This window comes from Dermacentor albipictus, chromosome 7 (assembly GCF_038994185.2).
Source record: "Dermacentor albipictus isolate Rhodes 1998 colony chromosome 7, USDA_Dalb.pri_finalv2, whole genome shotgun sequence".
Lineage (NCBI taxonomy): Eukaryota > Metazoa > Arthropoda > Arachnida > Ixodida > Ixodidae > Dermacentor > Dermacentor albipictus.
Window position 1 is genome coordinate 99,440,657 of NC_091827.1, and position 16,682 is coordinate 99,457,338.

Below are 16,682 nucleotides of genomic sequence, written 5' to 3' on the forward strand. Positions count from 1 at the left end.
TACATGCCTTCAAGAATCTAAAATGCTAGATTTCAAACTGCAGCAGTAGTCGGCTCTGTCAAAAATGAACTCCATTGCGCACCTCGTACATGAAAATAAGTTCACGCCTTTTAGTAAGCTTAGATGCAGGCCGCAGTGAACTTTCTTGTTAGTATTGAAATGTGGGTAAGCTTGCCATAACAAGCCTTGTTGCCCTTTTTTATAGGCACATCCATATATCCATTGAACTGAAAAACAATATTTTCATCCCTACTGAGCATCATGTTTGCAGCTATAATCCTCAAATTATGGCTTCAGCAGTGGCACAACCAGGGATGGTGCGGGGGGCACACTGGGCACGTGCTTAGGATGTGTCACAAGTAGTGTTTGTGATACACCAGACTCATGACAGACCTATGATGTCTGAAAATGACCAATATTCTATTCATTAGCAGGAGTATTCTAACATTCGTTCTGAACGAGGATGAACTGTCCGTTATTTCTTTTTTGTGTAAATCTAAAATTGAAGTTAATTCAGCAGTTGACTGTTGCAGTCATTTGGATGTTTTGCATGCATTTCACTAAGAAGACTAAGAGCTAAGACTTTCTTTTATTGCCATGGCCTTGACTGTCTTGATGTTGTTTTGCACCATGCCCTTGTGTTGACTTTTGCATTCGATATTTTTCAGGCACCCGCTTTATAGAACACATGAAGGCAGCTGCAAGGACACGAGGATGTGAAAGAGCCAGTGCAGCGTGACTTCACGTAGTGCAGAGAAGCCAATGCCAAAAAATCTAAATACATTGGCATGCAATTTGGACAAGAAAACTAGTATGTGGGTATATTGGGTGTACCATTTGACCAAATGTAAACAAAATCAAGATACAGTATGTTACACCAAGATGAAAATTCTCACGTGCTCCAGGCAGTTATCTTAACATGGTATACTTATGTAATGTCTCCAATTGGAAAGTCAAATCAAGTATGCTCTCTGGAGACAAACACATAGCAGCAAGTGTCATTGAAAAGTTAGAGATGTGTTTTAAAAAAAGCTGATTAGTTCTGAGAAGTGACTGCTTTTTGTCTTGCCTCTCAACAGATAGATCCATGTGATAAAAAAATAGTTGTACAATGAAATTGTATATTTGCTTAGTGACATGATACATACTTGCAATGAGCACGGTGCCTGTGTTTACTATAAAAAGCAACAGCCCATGCTTGGTTAGGTTAGGCCCACTACAACACACAGGCATGGGTGATTGGCGCCTTTTTTTTATTTCTGTGTCGTGAGGTTTATTGACATGCGTATAGGTGCAATGGCACGCAGTATGGCTAGCACAGAAAGGGGGGGGGGGGGCAGATATATGTAGCTCACTGTACACGACACAGGGCAAAGGAAATCCGTGTTCAGCAACTATGTTAGATGCCATGTGCGTAAACTTTACAACGCTACTCATTCGAAGGGTGCACAGGTGCATATTGAAGAAAAGTTTTCCAGGGTACATAATTTAGTGCGTAATTTACACTAATTTTGCTCTAACCACAAGACATAATAATTTGAATATACTGCACGGAAAAACCTAGAGCGAATTAAATTGTGTGTCAGCTTCGTGTGTATACATATAGTCTTTCCTATGCGTTGGGTTTTTCGCGTAATGCATTACTAGTTGACAGCCTATCTTATCATGTGTACTCTGTTTACATTACAGTTGTTTATTAGTTTACTCATAGTTTTGCAACTTATGAAGTGCCGGTGTATATATATTTTCAACATTTGACATAACCCTGTATGTTTTGTAGGGACAACCCAGGACGTGCAGTTCTCAGCACCCAGTCAACTGCCAGAAGTGACTCGAACACAGGCCACCAGTAAGTGGACATCAGTTGCAATTTCACATTATGCAGTTGGCTGCTGCCTTGTACTGAGTCTTTTTTTTTAATCAGATGGTGGTGTCGTTCTAATGTACATTTTGACCAGAAAGGTGCGATCATGTCTCACAGAGGCATATATGGTTGCTATTCTCTGCGAGGGACGTGTTCTCGTGTTCGTGAAGCATTTGTGTTTGGCAGTATTGTCGCCCAATAAGTCAGATATAAACACTGTAACTCGCCACTGCTGGGAAGTAGTTGCAAGAAACAATATATTATGACGCTGTAAAGTTATTTCATTAATTCGGAGGAAAATTTTGCAGCAGGAAAAAAGATTGCTCTTCCAGGTAAACATGTCTTTTTCTCACAAGTTATTTAACCAAACCGTGGATGCGTGAAATTCATGACTTATGAATAGATTTTAATTCAACCTTTAGTAATGCTTCTAAAAGAGACTAGAAATAGCATGTGACTACCTCTCCAATCAGCAGATCATACACTTACAGTCATAAGTGGTAGTTCCGTGCAGTCTCGCACTCTATATAACCTTTCCTTTCAGCAGCATTGTAACTGGCGGCTGCGTTTTCAGAAGGAGGAGTGCACTTGGCACTGTATATGTATGTGTGAATTCGGTTTTATTTCTATGTGTCGGCTCACTGACACAAACAGTGCAAAAATCAGTTGTACTATGAGGCTGATGACGCCTTCTGCTGCTAGAAATGCGGCACTTCATATTTTATAGTACTGCATGACATTTAAATCAAAGCTAGCACATAAGATGATCAAGAAAACTAACCGCTGTTATAGCTGTTTTCCTCAAAGAAAGCTTGTCCTTTATGGACTGTGTTAATCTGAGCTCTCCACCGACGTTTCAGTAGTATTATCCCTTAGTGAGTGAGAGATTGGGGGCAATTAATCGTGTTAGTCTTTAAGTGGTGTCCTAATTATGTGTATTTGTTCCAACAAAGTTGTCTAGATTACTTTATTGTGTATTGTGAAGCTTATGAAACCATCAGCAACTAGTGAGTTGCTAACATGCATATGCATTTGTCAGTATACAGGTGGCACTCGGCTGTACCACTGCAGTGCTGCGGAAATTGCCAGCACCAGCGGCTTTGCAACAGCTGTTTCACAGCATGTCGGTATGTGCTAATCTATAGTTTTGTTGGGATGAGTTAGTATTATAGACCACTGCTACTCTGTATTGTGACAGATCCATATGATAAGTGATGTAATGGGCACAGCAAAAACATGTGAATGTTTTACTATGCTACATAAAAAGGCTCTCCTTTTCGTCACTGGAGCAGGGGAGAAGAGCATGCAGGCACTCCTGAATGTACATAGATTTCAAAACATGAGAGAGACATATATATATATATATATATATATATATATATATATATATATATATATATATATATATATATATATATATATATATATATATATATATATATATATATATATATATATATATATATCTTTCATTTTGAATTGACTTGTACAGCGCAAAAATACAACACAGACCACAGAGAAGCCCGCATGTTAACAGGTATGATACACACAATAATTCAACAGATTTGATACTTCAGGTGTGCTATTTTATGCAAGGGGGAAGGAAAGAGGATAAAACCAGAAAAAAGAGTGGAGTGGAAAATAAAGGAATCATGCCAAAAAGCATGAGAAACACTGTGCAGCCAGGATTGCCAGCAGGACATCTAAAAAGCACTGATAAAATTACATACAGAGCAACCTTACGTATTATTTGTTTCAATCAACTCAGATCACATGCAGCCATTACTGCAATCAAGTGGTTTCCTTATGTCACGAGGGAATGATACGGGCCCAAAAAACTGTTTAGAGCTGAAGGATTATGTTCCATGCTTGCCTCATTACCTGCTTTTTATCATATTATTATCAGCTGCTTATGTTAGGGACAAAAAGTAAGAGTACGAGCTTTTTCCTAATTCGCCATTCCACACAGCATGTCTTTGTGACTATATGTACATGCAGATGATCCATAGATGAAAAATATTCAGTACAGTAGAATCTCATTACAAGATACACTTGGTTGTAAGAGACATCTGAAAATGGCTTGGCTGGTTTGCCACATTAACAACACTGTACACAAGAGTCACCTTTGTTACTAACGACTTTTTAAGTATTCACTACTTCGAAGGGACACAACCCAGACACATTCACTTCATGCACCTTGTGTGCTCCGAAGGACGTAAAGATCACGCAATCCTCACACAGGTCAAGTGCGCATGTCTCTTGAGCATGAACTAGAAAAGGAGGGCAACGAGGACAGTGCAGGGCAGAAAGTGTCGACAGTTGAAGCTGACGAGCGTCTAAGAGCACCTCAAAGGCACTGCGAGCAACAAGGCTTGCAAAGTGAAGTGTTTAACTTCCAGAAGTTAGGGAGGAAGCTAACACAATCTACAGTCACTAAAAAGCTGTGAATGTCTTCTTTAAAGGGCCCCTAAACCACCGAGGTTGAAATTTAGTTGCGGTGTTGTAGTTGTACATGTTAAGGCAACGAACACGTAGCCAGGAGAATTTTTCAAAACGGTGCAGTAATAGTGGAGCTACGTGTTTAATTATCGAAAAGTAGTCCCCGCTCATTTTACTCTTTCATCTGGTACACGCCATCTGGACAGTATCGTCTTTTCCTCGCCTAGTACACCTCCAAATGTTACGGGACAGGCCATCACCAACGAGCTCTGTTGCTGTCGCGCAGGCCCGTCATCCTGCGAGGGGTGGCGCTAATGACCTTGCCAATACAATGGAACTGTATGGTGACTCTAGTTAAAGAGCCTCATAGGGAGACCCTTCTGTTGGCATTTCTGTTCTTTGCCCCCATTGGCTGCCCACAATGGCATCGCGAGCAACACGACGAGGAAGAAGGAGTGTGTATTTGCTTGCAGGCCTTGCCGGCAGTCCCACACTTTCGTTCGACCACTCGACAGCACCGGAAACTGGTGACATCATCAGAGACAGCCTGGTGATGTCAGGACAAACTGGGGGGTGCAGGATAGGTCCAGAGAGGCGCACGGGGTCGTTTTCTTCATTTTGTGGTGCCCCCACAGGTGCTACACACTGTGGCGTTTGGCATCGTCAATTGTGACGGCATTCTGATTTTGATGCGTGCGTTTACTTGAAATGTTCAAAAAATGTCGAGAAGTGGTTTAGGGGCCCTTTAAGCCACCCTGAGCAATTATTCCTTCAGATATATCTAAACATACTTTAGTGATGATGCATAATGAAGTGATCTAGTCTGGCTCCTCAGTGTTTTAAAATTTTTGGTTTCAAGATACATGTTTCCCGTGCCTCTTGAGTATCTCTTCTAATGAGGCTTAACTGTAATGTACACACACAATAGTGTAACTCCTCCTGCAAGTATTATTCAATAAGCCTGGTCACTGATGTGCAAAGCTTGTGGTTAGAGAGGGAGAGAAAACATTTATTCGGACCATCGAGGTGGTTGCTCTTAATAATAATAATAATATTTGGGGTTTTTACGTGCCAAAACCACTTTCTGATTATGAGGCACGCCGTAGTGGAGGACTCCGGAAATTTTGACCACCTGGGGTTCTGACCACCTGAGCAACCACATACCACGGCGGGTATGTGGTTGCTCTTGAGGTCGAGTCGGTGGTGTCCTCATTCCAGGACTCCACTGGCCATGGCTGCTCGACGTACTTGCTGGACGAGAGCTTCTTGTCCCGCCAGGGTATCGCCGGTCAGCTGTACCTCCCACCGCTCAAATGACGTGCTAGGAGTCTTTAAGTGTTGAGGTTTGCCCTCGCACCCCCACGAGATGTGAAAGAGTGTAGGGCGTGTGTCGCCGCACCAGGGGCAGATGCCGGGATATGTATGTGGGAACATTTTACTGTATCTGTAGGTTTGGAAATGTGTTGGTCTGTATAAGTCGGAGAGCTACGGCATCTTCAGTGCTGAGCTTTTTGTGAGGCGGAGGATAAATCCTGCGGTTGAGTCGCTGGATCTCGAGTCGGTCGCAGTAATTGGATGGCAGGGGCATGAAGGTAAAGGGTGGGGATTGATGAGACGATTGGTCTTGCCCCGCTCGGTTGATTAGCGCTCGAGCTAGGGCGTGAAGTTTTGATGTCCATACTGTTTAGAGCTATGTTTATTAATTCAGGCTGTTCTTATTGATTCTTCGATGCAGGAGACAATGCCTATGAAATTATTGGCCCTGATGACGAGAGCCCTCAAGGGGCAAACGACATCTCTGTTGCAGAAGTGAGCCCGATACCACCTGAAGTTACCATGACAGGTGGCACGGCAGCAATAGATACAGAGACGGCCATGTCTACTGCAGCTGCAACAGTGTACGACGCAAGCAGCAGTGTGTCAGCATCAGCATCAGCAGCAGTGTCAGAAGGAACCGCACCAGGCCTGGTAGAGCAACATGTGTGTTAACAATGTGACTTTTTTGTAGTGTATACAACTCATTTGCTCAACATACAAAAGCTTTTCACCACGACTGTGAGCCAGTGTTCTTGTGCAGCAAGTGCAAGACTAAGTTAAGTGTTATAACACAGTACAAGCATCACTTTAAGATATGCAAACATATTACAGTTGCCTCCCCAGCCAGCCCACATAGCGACAACAATGTGGAACACATGGTGGGACACACCTCTTCCCCATTAGAAGATAGTAGAGACTGTCAGTGTTGTTGCTAGATTAACTGGTCTTTGTAGGCAACTAGAAGGACAACACATGTATCATAAGATTGTTGTTTATGTTGTTGTTGAAGAGGTAAAATAAAAGTTTGATGCAGCTGAAGTGCCAACTGATATTGAGCAAATCAAAAACAACCACCTGAGAAAGCAACACTATCGGAATTTGGGTATCTATGTGCCGCGAACTCTGGTAAGGATGGCATAGGACAGAAGTGTGATGAAAATTACACAGACACTGCTGTTCCAGCACTGGTCACAGTGAGCAGTGACTTGTAGGGCAAGAGAGTCAACTGAAACGAACATTATGGCATTGTGTCATGCTCCCATGTGACCACTTTCCATGTTATTTTGCATGATACAGCTCAACCTTCTGAAACGAGACTGCAACTTGTCTGTAAAAAGCTTTCACAAAAAATTATTCATAACACTATTAACACAGCAGTATCTTCTTTTTTTGTGGGTTCGAGGTTCCCGGGTGTCCATTAATGCAACAATTCTGGAAAAAAAGAACATGTGTCGTACTTACACCTTTTTAACAAGTACGAGGGGGACAGAACTTTTGTAGTCATGCATCTTCATCATACTATCAAGTTTTTAAATGACTTTTATAATTATTATTATCAGTTATACCTGAGTGCATTGTGTGCATTTAGCAGGTGTAAAATCAGGTCAGTTGGATCAGATGCCTTATCTGCAAGGGAGCCCTATATTCAAGAAATGTGAATTAAAATAGGTACGTTAGAGACGCAGTCTTTCAGCACTTTATTGCGTGTGGTTTAAGCATTGCTCAATACTTTTGTGGATGGCAGTTTCAACCGGCACAGCACTGCGATTTGTCACGGTCACGTGTCTTCAAAGCGGTGTTTACCATTTGTGTTGATCTGTTTGTGTGTTCATAGAGCAAGTTTTTAATTTATTTTTTTCCGCATTCTTGTGCTTGCACTAAGCTTGTATAAGGCAGTTACAAAATGGGCGTCACTATAACGAACTGTTCTGTTGAGCTTACACTTGCAAATAATAGTGTTCAGATGGCCGCACTTCTATATAGGTGCACCGATAGCTTTGTGTATGTTCTCATGTTTGTATAAAGCTTATATAAGCTAGTTACAAAATGTGTGTCACTAAGCATTGTGATATTCTTTAAAGAACTGCTTGGTTGGTTTTACACTTGCAAATTAGTATTGAGGCGGTGGTATTTCCATGTAGGCCCACTGCTAGCTTTCTGTGTGCTCACGTGTTTGTATTAAGCTTTTACAAGGAAGTTACAGCATGTACGTCACTAAGCGCTGTGATATTTTTAAAGAACTGCTTTGTTGGTTTTACACCTGCGAGTAATAGTACTCGGGTGGCACTAGTCATGTGTAGGTACACAGGGACCATTTGTATATATTATGCTCATGTAAAGCAGTTACAAAGTGTATGTCACTAATCACTGTGATATTTGTTGAAGAATTGCTGTGATGGTTTTACACATGTGAATAATAGTGGTCAGGACACAGTACTTGCGATGTATAGTTGAATTTATACAGTGCCAAGACATGGGCTGTATACGTACCAAAAGAAATGTATGTCATTATATTGTTGTGATCATTACTGTTTTGATTTTATTAAACTCTAATAACGTTTTTTTCTTGTATCTTTTGAGGTATGGCAATTTGTCATGCAACCAAACTGAGGACCTGAACTTGCGCATACAAATAAATAGCTAATTTAAGAGTATACTGCTCATATTCTGCGAAACCAGTTTAACAAATCTTGTACTACAATGCTGGAAAAATGACAGAGCTGACAGAGATGTACAGAAAGAGTTCTGCACTGGCTGAAGGACTGCCCCACACTGGAGTTGGTAATGTTGCGTTTATTGGAGTAGAACAGTAAGTGCACTTCTATTAAAAATGTGACAGTCAATGCAGAAACATAAGGCAGACGAGCAGATGTGGCACATTTTTTTCAGGGCCCTCCATGCCTGCTACTGCATTTCTAGTCGTCCTGTGCTCTTCGTATAAGCCCCTGTTCAGCCAAGGTTTTTACTCCCTGACAGTTGTTCTACTGGGTTCGTAGCAATATTGAAGAAAAAAATGCAATGGTTTTCAAGAACTTTCGACGCCCCGACACAGTAACTTCACGGACCTCGTGCGATTTTTTTAGTAGTTTGGACAGGCAGTAACTTGTTCAACAAAATCGTTAACTTTAATGCAAACAAAAGAATACAAAACAAATCGCATTTCACTGATTTCAAACATTTGAAAGACTGCTAATTTGCCTTTCACCGCCCATCACTAAACGCACACAAGGAAGCATTTCAAGAAATTGCTCAAAGTTTTTCTGCAATAGCACAATTAACTACTTGGACCTGCAACATTTGCAGTTTTTGAATACTGTTTGGTTTGACAGTGTATGTGATATGTGTTGCCTCAGCTTTTCATCACCAAATAAGCAATAGTCATTTGTAAATTCCTTTTATTGTGTCTGTAGCTCTCGATTTACTCATCACGGCTTTTCTTTGAATGCCTCAACTGTTGCGCTTCCTGCTTCTGCTCCTCCAAGTACATTTGTCGCCGGTTCCATGTGCCTAAAACTGGTATCTGCAGCTCCTTTGTAATTTCAACTTTAAGGTTGTCGCTTTACTTCTATTACCTCCACAGACAATTCTCTGTGACATGCGAAGAGTGTCACAGAAGGGGAAAAAAAAACGCTTGGCAATGTCTGCTAAGTCTAGCCAAGTGTACAAATTTAAGGACTTTCCAGTACTTCTAAAAATTCCAGGGTTTTCAATGCCTTGAATATGGCATTTTAGAAATAAGGGGTTTTCAAGGATCGCTACAAACCCTGGATTCTAGCACCTAAATAATTTTACAAGCTTATTTTGTAATGGAGTTCGGAAATTCATGCTTTTTAGCTAATGCCACGAGAGCGCAACCATTTGGAGTAAAGAAAAATACTGAAAGCTTTTAATACCACTCTTTTTCTATGGAGCTTCGTATTGCCTAGTTAAGTTTACGAATGTGCCTGGTTTTGGTGGGCGTTTCTTCGACATTTTCTTTGAGAAGTAGATGACTAACCCACGTATTCAGAAATGTATCTTAATACAAAGCTCATGCTTGACTTTATATAAACGACGCCTGGTGCGAACGTCCCCTAGACGCTCACTGCCTTTCTTTTGGTGCGTTCACGACTTGCGTCATTTAGATCAAGTCAAGCATGGGCTTCAAGTTATGATGCATTTCTGAATATGGGGGTAAGCGTGCGCAATTCTGGGCAACGCATTGTGCCATTGACACTGAGAGGAAACGGGGAAAACAAAGTTAACGCCCTATGCTCCTAAACTTTCGCGTACCTGTGGTATGCGTGTATCGTGGAAGAAACAGCGCAAACACCAGGACGAAAAAAATCATCAACCACACCAGCGCTTCGTGGTGTGGTCCATGTTTTTGCGTCGTGCTTCTGTTGCGCTCTTTCTTCTAAAATGCTCAACCAACTAGCCGGCAAGTTCATCCTGTGCATATATATTGAACACACGTATGAATGTAGATGGTCTTCGAAGCTTTTAGAACGAGCACTGCCACAGGATACGAGCAGTGCACGCGTAACAAGTGGTCACATTAGTCATTTAAACATGCGTGCCAATGCATGTGACGCGGCTATCGGCATAAGCAGTCTCCAAATGCTGGAATGCATGCTCTTCAAAACGCTAACGATCCGCTGCTAATGCAGGACAACAGCTCACAACGGACTGAAACAAACTCTAAACTAATGCACTTGAAAAGAACGCCTACACGGCATCGTGAGGCACGTCGAAATGCCTGGTACTGGCGTCGCAGTTGACCACATACGAATGGAACTGGCGGAAAAAATAAACAGAAATACTCACCATTATACGCGCGGCTTAAATTCACATACGTGGATGGTTGGCACGATACTTTGTATCCGCGTGTTTTCGGAGAACATATAATGCATGGACTGGAAAAGCACTCGATCGTGCGCTGAACGGCACATTTGTTATTTTTCTGGGGTGACGACAAGCCGTTAATAGTTCTCACGTCGTCGTCTACGTTGTATTCCTTCGTTAGTCGCAGCAAGGAATGGAAATGATGCAAACGCAAACGTATTTCAGTACACAACAGCACAGCACACTGCAGAGAAACTCAACCCACCGCAGGAGATTCCTCAAATACATTTGTTATATATATAACCTCTAAAAGAACACGATTAAGTGTGGTGGTTCTGTGGTGTAATGGTTAGGATGTGTGCTTTGAATTGTATAAATGCGAGTGTACGCGGGTTCGAATCCACGTGATGTATAGAGCAATGTGGTTCTTCATAAGTATGTCATGCCCTTGATTATCATGTTCTAATTAGATTATGTGACTCATGAGTGTGAAATTTGCGGGGATATTTGCGGATTAAATCTCCGTTAGCTCTTTTTTTTCTCCGCAGTGGCGTTCGGGACGCATACGCATAGGCCGATTCCGAGCAGTCACGCCTCATGGTAGGCAGCAAATAGCCAGGAAAAATGACTTTAAAAGCCTGCATAACTTTGCTCACGCCTATTCAGAAGGCCGCTTGGAATTGGGCCACTGACTCTGAGGAGCTGCCTTGGGAAGGTATATCAGCGGCCCTAATTTGATCTGATTTCTGCCTGCATGCGTGGCCAGGACTTCGCTACGAGGGTATTGGGAAGAGTACTAGCACTCTGTTTGGGGGAGTAGAAGTACTCGGTCTGGTGGAGTGCCATTACCCCTGCGGTGAGAGTATTAGCACTCTGCGGAAGAGTACTAGCACTCCCTGTGGGAAGAGTATTATCACTCTGCAGAAGAGTACTAGCAATCCCTTGCGGTGGAGTAACAAAACTCTGTCAACAGGAGTTGACCTACTCTCTCTCAAAGAGGGTCGATCTACTCTCGAAAAGAGAGTGAAATATGGGACAAGCCGCTACTCCCTCAAAGGGAGTGCCCGGCACTCTCTTAGTTTTTAGAGTGAAGGGCATCCGATTGGTGCAGTATGGCTCTGATGAATTGCCTTTTCCGTCAATAGTTGTAGATGCGTGATCTTTCACGAGAAAGACTGATTGACGAGACTGCTTGGCGCACGTATGCGGGCCATTTGCTTGCTAGTTTTCTGTGGCAATGAGGAAGCAACGCCTTTTCGTACTAAATGCAATGAGGAAAAGAAAAAACGAGATAAAACTAGCGCTTGCTTTTCTTTATTTTATGTTTACCCGCTGTGTACATTCGAGATTATCGGATTCGAACCGTGCATTTCATATGTCGGCCGTTATGTTTTTCGAAAGCGAACCCAACGTACATTTAGAAAACCACCCGAATGGTTTACATCACAAAAGCGCCTCAATAATATGCACTCGTGGCGTCACTCTTGGCACAGTCGCTCAATTTACAAGAATTCGTTGTTTCATGTTTCGAGGACGCCTCATCGAAGCTGCGTCGGGAAGTTTTGTTATACGCTGCAACCTGTACTTTTCGAAGGAGCGTCTCTCGTGGGGGCGGGAGGGGGGGGGGGGCGTGTTAGTACCAGCTGAGTTCAGAAGCGAATGAAATCTCGTACGAGAGAGAAGGCGAGCAATGTCCCCATGGTGAATGCTCTCTCCCGTTGCCTGGACCAACCAGCGTACCCAAAATTTGAATTGTCATCGACCTCTGTATCTTCCGTCTGAGTGGAAATTATCTGCAGTTCTTAGCGGAATTGAGGGAACCATAAATAAACGAAAGTCGATGAAAAAACAACTGGCCGCAGGTGGGATACGAACCCACGTCTTCACATTACGCGTGCGATGATCTTGCCAATTAAGCTACCGCGGCGCCGTTTTCCCATCCACTTTATGGGGTGTTTTTGTATTAAATACTATAGTTAACCTTAGGAGTGACAGCCAGTGCCACCGCTCATTGCCTTGGCGGCGGATTTGAAACATCCTTTCTGCCGCATGCGTCACATCTATGTGATACTTCTGGGCGAAAGCGACTGGTCAATAAAACCAGACATGCTAACTGAAGGCAGCAAAGCTCCCGGATTCGAGACTCGCTATGCAATGAACGAGAAGGGAAACCGCGGAGTCAATTTTTATTTGTTATTTCGTAAGAAACCAACAAACACGGACACCTAGAACAGTATAGGAGAAAGTATCTCCAGTTTTTCATTGAACTAAAGAAACTTAACAGAGGCCATTCGGCGCGCTCTGTGTTTTAGGCTAATCTCTGAGTGCTGATGTTCGCGATTTGTGTCCGGAAGGCGCAATTATGTGTCACGTCGTCTCGCTGGCTATCACAGTGGCTCCCTCACGGAGAGAACGCGGGTTCCAGAAGTTGTTTTAGTGAGCAGCTCCTCGATGCCTACGGCGAGCGTCGGCGTCACTTGTAACCGAGCGAACGAGCACAGGGAACGATGAGAGCGAACGCGGCGCGCAGCAACGTTACTAGACTAGGTTCAGTTTTCAAACTCCCGTGACTGCGTGGACCCACCACCGATCCTCGCATCTCGTGGCGCTGCTCTCGCACTTTGCTCGGTCAGCACGGCGCGGACAGGGCGACGAAGCACTGTCCGTTGTTTATGCGTTTTGGCGCGTTGTACATATGCGTGTTTTGCTGCAGTCTAGGTGGATTTTTGCGACACTCTTACGCGTTTTAAATGCCGTGTGCATTTTGAAGAGTTTACGGGCCGTATCATCCAATTTTATTTACTGACGCGAATGCATATTTATGCTCCATTCCTGCAGCGATAACTTACTTTGAATGTGCAAGTCTGCTCGCAAGGGAGCAAAGCTCACGTAGGTTTCAACATTGCACTTGTGAATGCGGTGCTCTGATGAAAGAAATAGTGCTAGCTCCATTTTTTTTATCCCGAAATGAAGTGCTGAGAGTGTGTATATACCGTGTTTCCCAGCTAACTTCAGCCAGAGCTTTAAAATATGCGCATGCTGCGTAGCTGGGCACAACCAAGGTAATGTTTGCCGTAGCTTTGAGATATTCAAATTATAAATCCGCCCAGTGAGGTAATGCGTAGTTAATTCATTATTAATTAAAAGTTATCCAATAATTGTTAGTGTACTTGTTAATTCACTAATTAATAGGTTAGTTCATCTATTTATGTAATTCGTTGCCACCACCAAAGGTCCAGGCTTCAACGATCGTGGGTTCAAGTGCCTTAACTCTATTTTAATTAACTGTGCCTTAATTAACTTCGCCTAATTCACTGTGCCTTGACTGGCCTCGTGAACTGCCTCGATTGGTTCGCTTGGGCTCCCGTGACTTTCTTGGACCATCGTGTGGTCGCGCTAACATCGCCTCATGCGTTCGCATTATTAATTAGTACTAAGCAGCAACAGCTGATTACAACTACTAATCAGCTACTTACAGCTACTCATCAGCAACAGCTGATTAATATAGAGCGCAGTGGACGGCCGGGGCTGCTGCGGCCCTGGACTAAGGACCCCACAGCGAACTCTGGGGCTGCGCAGCAGAATTTTCACAGCTACGTAAAATTTTTTCATCAATCTCCTAAACGCGAGACTATACAAACATTTAAAGACACATCGGTGAAAACACTTGCTGAGTACGTAAGTTGCGAAGTCTGAGGACTCAAGCCCCTTCGCCAACGCAGAGCTGCGCCCGCGTAGAGCTACTTGCGGTGCTCCCGCCCTCTGGCGGCGAACCAAGACAAGGGGCCACCCGCGATGTACGGCGCCTACGGAGAGCTTGACAACTGAACCTAGTCTAGTAACGTTGGCGCGCAGCGGGGGGATGAAAAACATGGCGAAAGCGAAGAGGCTCGAGGAGGAAAGCGGAGAGGAGGGCGCAGTGGAGCCATAAGGCGAAAAGCGGAGGAGTGTACGAAGAAAGGTAAGGGTGAAGAGGAAAGCGGAGTGCAGGCGGTGACCAGGTATGTAGGGAGCGCGGAAAGAAGGCGCTGCCTTCGGACCCACTGCGCATGCGCTACTTCCCTTGCATCGCCGCCGCCGTTGAAGGATGCGCTCCAGGCGAGCCATGCATCCCCGTGTCCACGCTTTCCGGACAATGAGCGACAGAACCGGCCGAAATGCTTCGTCTGCTGCTGCTGCTGCTAAACGAGCTGTCAGCACCGCCGCCGAGAGCACCCTGTCGTTCAGAATTGAATTCTTTGTCACATTATATCGCGAATTATAAATACCTAAACACCTGCGGTCTTAATTCGCATTAAGGAGTATCGTAATCATCGGTGAAAATTTCGTGGTCTGCATACACGTAATGTCACGCAAACGCGATCATAAACGCGTTATCGACGCACCACGTTTACATAAACCACACTTTATGAGGGCCCCTATAAAGACCCAGTAAATCCGCCAAGTTCATTAGCGTCGGCGTCCCATCAGCGTCCCATTCGAACTAGAAAGAAAGCGCCAACGTGACGTCTGGTACTGACGTAGTGTTACAACTCAGGGAAGAGGAAAGAAAACCCATGAGATGGTAGCGAAGGTCTCAAAGAAACTGCTATCTCGCCTTCGAACTCAGTGGTTTAGGGGTTTTTAGAAGGGTGTACGTACAAGGGTGTTTTCGCATTTCGCGCCCATCGATATGCAGCCGCCGTTGCCGGGATTCGATCCCGCGACCTGGTACTCTGCAGCCCAATACCATAGCCACTGAGCAACCACGGCGGGTCAATTCAGCGGTCTAGACAGAACTGTGGACTGCACACCCGCACGCTCCAACATTAACATTATCTGAAAGCCAGTGTACAAAACAAAAGCCTAAAGCGCAGCTCCAGTAATGACTTGCAGATTGCGCACTAGGTGGGAACACCGGTCACACGTGAATGTACAGCCTGCACTCGCTTTCTTTGTGCAGCAGCCAACACCTCCCGCCTATAGTTGGGCGTGTTTTGGAGCTTGTAATATATGCCCGGCACCTAGACTCTGGTGCGTTATCTATCAGTAGTCTCTCAATAATATTTGGAAAGAAACCATTGTAAGCTCCGATTTCGTTAGGCTACCAGCGCTATGTCATCTCGACAGCTATTGCGGCGTAGGGGTGCCAGGACGGAAGTGTAGCAGCGGCCCATGCTGATTTGTACTGTTCTTATGCCTTCCTACTTTTCACGCTGTTCTAGAACTGTTCGAAATTCTGCCGGAACGCCCATTCTGCGCAAAAATACGAATAGAAGGCTGAATGAACTGACCTTTTTGTTTTTGTTGTTCTGCAGCTTTTGTCTCCCGCGCACCTCCCGGACCGGCCAACTGGAACCCGACACGCCTTCTTGGTAAGGCCACAAGAACTGCACTGACGCAAGCGCTGACTTTGGTAGGGCCCTGGGGAGAGGAGGAATCGGTGACAACAGCGCACCCTTTGGCACCGTTATCTTTCTTTTTTTGTATGAGTATCGATGTAGGGAATATCGTGCAAACTGGTGGCATATGTAATTTAAGAAGTGCAGACAACATTTCCGATTTTTCATTTCTGGCTTTAAACAATGTCCAGACACCGAAATCTTAGAAAAAGTATTAACAAACCTCAGAGTGCATTTAACAATTTTTTATAACAGCTTTCAAGCGAACAGTTCCGATTTCGCTTCTCTTTTTTTTTTTGTGTGTGGGTGTGTGACGTCATTGAACTGAAGGCGGTCACGTGAGAGAGCATTGTGATGTATTAGCACTCACTCCCGCTCGCTCGACCGTGCGCCATGCTGCCCTCCTTTGCGCTGCCCAATGAAGCATCGTAGCAAGCGAACAATTTAGTCAGCATGATTTCCGAAACGTCAGGTTGTTCTGCTCACGCGTTACCACCTTCAGTGTCATGAACTCCTAACACGTACACCTCTTGAAAAGGGACACCAAAAATTTACTTACGGCGCTCTGAGGCGTTTTAGTGCGCAATTTTTTTTAGTTCTTCTACGTGTTGGACGTTCGACGAGGAGTCTAAAGTAGTGTTGCGATACGAAAGCAGGCACAACTATTGTTCACAAACGCAGGCCGCATGAACAACTCCGAAAGTTTCGCTTGACTACATAAAGCGTGGCAGCCGAAAAAAAAACTAACAGCAAGCACACAACTTCGTTCTCATGGTCTCTAGTCTCGCAGTGGGCGTTTTCTTCATCGCGTCCCCCACCCCGCCGGCCATGAAGCGCCGTCTTAGTGGTGTGAGAAC

At 44.2% G+C, this 16,682-nt stretch overlaps 1 protein-coding gene and 1 long non-coding RNA gene across 4 annotated transcripts in view; one reads left to right on the top strand and one right to left on the bottom strand.

Moving 5' to 3' along the window:
• The window catches only part of LOC135916843 (mRNA decay activator protein ZFP36L2-A-like), a 70,791-nt gene extending 54,716 nt beyond the window's left edge, over positions 1–16,075 (bottom strand). The window contains exons 1-2 of one of the 2 annotated variants that reach the window (XM_065450271.1): positions 16,049–16,075; positions 15,718–15,847 (exon numbers count right to left, since the gene is read on the bottom strand). In XM_065450271.1, coding sequence (XP_065306343.1) covers positions 15,718–15,847; positions 16,049–16,060 — 142 coding nt within the window. In that variant the 5' untranslated portion in view covers positions 16,061–16,075. Of the gene's footprint in view, positions 1–15,717; positions 15,968–16,048 lie in introns of those variants that run through there. The other variant, XM_065450272.1, reaches the window with a different exon arrangement.
• On the top strand, positions 1,432–8,182 carry LOC135916838 (uncharacterized). Of its 2 annotated transcripts, none has more exons than XR_011507212.1 (3): positions 1,432–1,849; positions 2,904–2,991; positions 6,039–8,182. It is a non-coding gene; the product is annotated as an uncharacterized lncRNA (long non-coding RNA). The 2 variants fall into 2 exon arrangements; XR_011507211.1 differs by having other exon boundaries at positions 1,810–1,849; positions 2,911–2,991.
• Positions 16,076–16,682: the final 607 nt, after the last annotated feature.